General features: G+C 50.0%; 1 protein-coding gene across 1 annotated transcript in view; it reads right to left on the minus strand.

Annotated features, from left to right (window-relative positions):
* Positions 1-953: 953 nt before the first annotated feature.
* LOC112072095 (potassium voltage-gated channel subfamily B member 2-like) overlaps positions 954-3,481 on the minus strand; it is a 31,656-nt gene continuing 29,128 nt past the window's right edge. Inside the window, exons 6-10 of the mRNA XM_070439646.1 lie at positions 3,322-3,329; positions 2,968-3,150; positions 2,171-2,725; positions 1,985-2,086; positions 954-1,924 (exon numbers count right to left, since the gene is read on the minus strand). Of these exons, the coding sequence (XP_070295747.1) occupies positions 1,059-1,924; positions 1,985-2,086; positions 2,171-2,725; positions 2,968-3,150; positions 3,322-3,329 (1,714 nt within the window). The 3' untranslated portion in view covers positions 954-1,058. The remainder of the gene's footprint in view (positions 1,925-1,984; positions 2,087-2,170; positions 2,726-2,967; positions 3,151-3,321; positions 3,330-3,481) is intronic.

Consider the following 3,481-nt stretch of genomic DNA (forward strand, 5'->3'; position numbering starts at 1 on the left):
AATGACAAAACAATTATAATGAAAACTTAAAACAATAAGGTTAATGACATTAAAGTTCATACATAAATCTCATCATTAACTCCAAAAACATGACATAGTTGCCGTGGTTATTACACATTGCATTTCCACGTTAAGGTTGTGATATGTTTGTCATAGGTCGTAACACTCTGCCGACATCCCAAATGGCATCCTATGCCCTATGTAGTGCACTACTCTATATAGGGAAAGAGTTGTGCACTAATACAGTTTAAGGTAAAGGGTGCCATTTGGGATACACACTCTGTCTGAGGTCTGTCAATGTATTTACTTCCATTCTCCTCACATTGGAAATATTTGTACCTTTTGGCAAAACATGGATTTCTTCTGTCTCTTCTTCTGTGCATTGTCTTTGTTGTCATATTCTGTACAGTGGAACGCTTTCAGCCAAGTACTTAATATGTATATTTTTTTTAAATGCATGCTTTTTAAAGATAAATCCCTCCGTGCATTTTGTTGCTAGAATAAAAAGGAACACAGTTGAAATATACATCAGGATCAAAAATGTCCTCATATTTGGATAAATTATCTCTGTCCGTATGAGTTTCTCGTTTTGAGCCCCACAGTTTTCTTCTCCCCGTCTTTCCTCCTAATTCTGCAAAAAGTACTGGAGTGTCTGTTTCAGCAGTAAACCGCTGCAGTGTCTGTTTCAGCAGTAAACCGCTGCAGTGTCTGTTTCAGCCATAAACCGCTGCAGTGTCTGTTTCAGCAGTAAACCGCTGCAGTGTCTGTTTCAGCAGTAAACCGCTGCAGTGTCTGTTTCAGCAGTAAACCGCTGCAGTGTCTGTTTCAGCAGTAAACCGCTGCAGTGTCTGTTTCAGCAGTAAACCGCTGCAGTGTCTGTTTCAGCAATACACAACACACGTAGAAAAGGGACTTGTCATGCCATGCAAATATCTCTTCCACTATTTCACTATCTGTGTTCCCTTTTTCCTCTCATCTCACTTCTCCAATATCTCCTCATTCTTCTTCGTCTTTTTCAGCAGGTCAAGGTTAGGTTAATTAAACGTAGTTCCAGTGGGTTACATGCTGGTTTCGCAGTTCGGGGAGATACTGGCGTCCCCGGGCATCAGGTGAATCTCTGGTGTAAACATGTGGTTCTCTGATTTGTTGTGTCCACTTGGGTTGCTGTCGACCTTGCCCTCCCCACCTGCCCCTCCTCCCACCACCACCACATCCTGGGTGCAGTTCCCAGCCGGTGGCCCCCCTGTCGTTCCCGCCACTTCCATCTGATTCTTCTCCTCGTTGGACGGACCTTGACCCCCGAGACCCTGGTCCGGGGAGTCCTCATCCCCTGGCGGGGTGTCCACCACCAGACTCTCGCAGGACAGGGGGCTGGTCTCGTCTTCTGTGCCCAGGATGACGGCCTTTGTGCTGGGGAAGAGCAGCGAGGTCTCTCTCTCTGGGGATTCATTCTCCAGGAAGCTGAAGCTGATGTCATGGGGAGAGGTGGTGCTGGGTGGTGTCGGGGGGGGCTCGGTGGGTGGGCCCTTGATGAAGTTGACCTTTAGCTCTTTGGTCCCCTTGACGACAGGGTTGATGCCGTCTCTCAGGGTGCTACGGATGTTCTCCACGTCGTCTCTCGGGAACTGTGTGCCGCCATCTTGGTTGTAGGGGACAAACTCATACATGCTGTCTTTGAGGGAGGCAGCGTCCTGGAGGCTTTGGGCATCGTTGACCCTCGATTCTGGGAGGAGGTCTAGAGATGGAGGGAACTTTCTTCCGTATCCAGAGCCCTCCCCGAACTCAGCCCTGCAGCTGGCGAAGCTGTCCATGCTCGACAGGCTGCGTACTGCTTCGCTTTCCTTCAGTAGGGGCTCTGTCGAGGAAGAGGGTGGGACTTCCTTCCTCTCCAGCTCCACTTCCTGTTGGGGCCAGGCCGGGGACCCTGGGTGCTGTTGCCGCGAAGATACCGAGGTTGCCGTGGTGGCGGAGGTGCTCATAGTGCTCACAGAGCAGGAAGTGTTGAGGTTGGTAAAGGACTGAGACTTGGTCAGCTGGTTGAACATGATCTCTAGGTTCTGAGCGTTAAGAAGCTGAGAGGTACTGCCTCTGAATTCTGGGATACGGCCTCTATACTGAAAGCTACTGAGGGGCCTCCGCTCGGGGCTACCGCTGGTGGTGATGGTGATGCGGTGGGTGGACCCCAGGAGGACGGACTCGGGGTACTTCTTATCCAACGACCTGTCGGAGGCGGTGTGTCTGGGCGTGCCGGCCCAGCTGGGAGACAGGTGGTTGTCCTCTCCTCCTTTCTCCACGACTACATCCATCAGCTCCATACTCCGGGCGAACGCATCCTTCAGGTTCATGGAGACGATACTACCGTTCCTCTTGGCCCTCTCCAGAGCCTCCCGCCTCTTTATAGCCTTCTCCTGCCTCTTCTGCTCCTTGTAGAACTCAGAGAAATTGTTGACGATAATAGGGATGGGCAGAGCGATGACCAACACCCCGGCGATACAGCAGAGCCCCCCGACTATCTTACCCAGCAGAGTCTGAGGGTAGATGTCACCGTAACCCACCGTAGTCATAGTGATGGTGGCCCACCAGAAGGAGGCGGGGATGCTGGTAAACTTGGTGGCGTCTTCATCCTTCTCGGCGAAGAAGACGAGGCTGGAGAAGATCATAATGCCCATGGCCAGGAAGAGGATGAGCAGGCCCAGCTCGTTGTAACTCCTCCTCAGGGTGAAGCCTAGATTACATTACATTACATTAGAAAAAACTTGAATGTCCTCAATGAGGCAAATGCCAGTGTTTCTTCATCCTGGTTCTGTGGACCTAAACTTACATTTTGTTCCCCCCTTGCACTACACACCTGATGCCACGAATCAACTCAGCTGCGTAGTGCTAGGGAAAAAACAGAAATGTGCACCACTTTGGGTCCCCCAAGGACCAGGATTAAGATACACCGGGATAAACAACATGGATCCAGACCTAGAGACTGCAGCCCTGTGGAATGCCTGGCCAGCTTCAGAATCCTCAATATTCTCATGATCCGGAATATCTGCACCACACGCCGGACGTTCTGGAACTGTAGAACGCTCTTGTTGGATTCCGTCAGGAAGATAGTGACGTAATAAGGGAGGATGGCCAGCAGGTCAATAACGTTCAGGGGACCTTTAAGACAGAGGGAGAGAAAGAGAGGGGAGAGCGACTTTTGACTTTTTGTCTTTCTTTAATGAAACATTCTCATTTCATTAAAACCTCACCACCCTCACCACCACCCCTTAAAACAAAACACCCAAAAATATTTTGTACTGCAGTACTGCCTACGTGTACCATACTCACCTTGCCCTCTACACCACGATACAAAAACAACACCATACATCACAATAACCAAATCCTCACCACTTCTACAACCGTATATCCAACCCATCTCCCCCAGCTGTTCAGACAGCCCCCCCCCCCAACACACCATATCTCCTGAAACATCTTTCCCAGCTATACA

This window comes from Salvelinus sp. IW2-2015, unplaced genomic scaffold (genome assembly GCF_002910315.2).
Source record: "Salvelinus sp. IW2-2015 unplaced genomic scaffold, ASM291031v2 Un_scaffold1822, whole genome shotgun sequence".
Lineage (NCBI taxonomy): Eukaryota > Metazoa > Chordata > Actinopteri > Salmoniformes > Salmonidae > Salvelinus > Salvelinus sp. IW2-2015.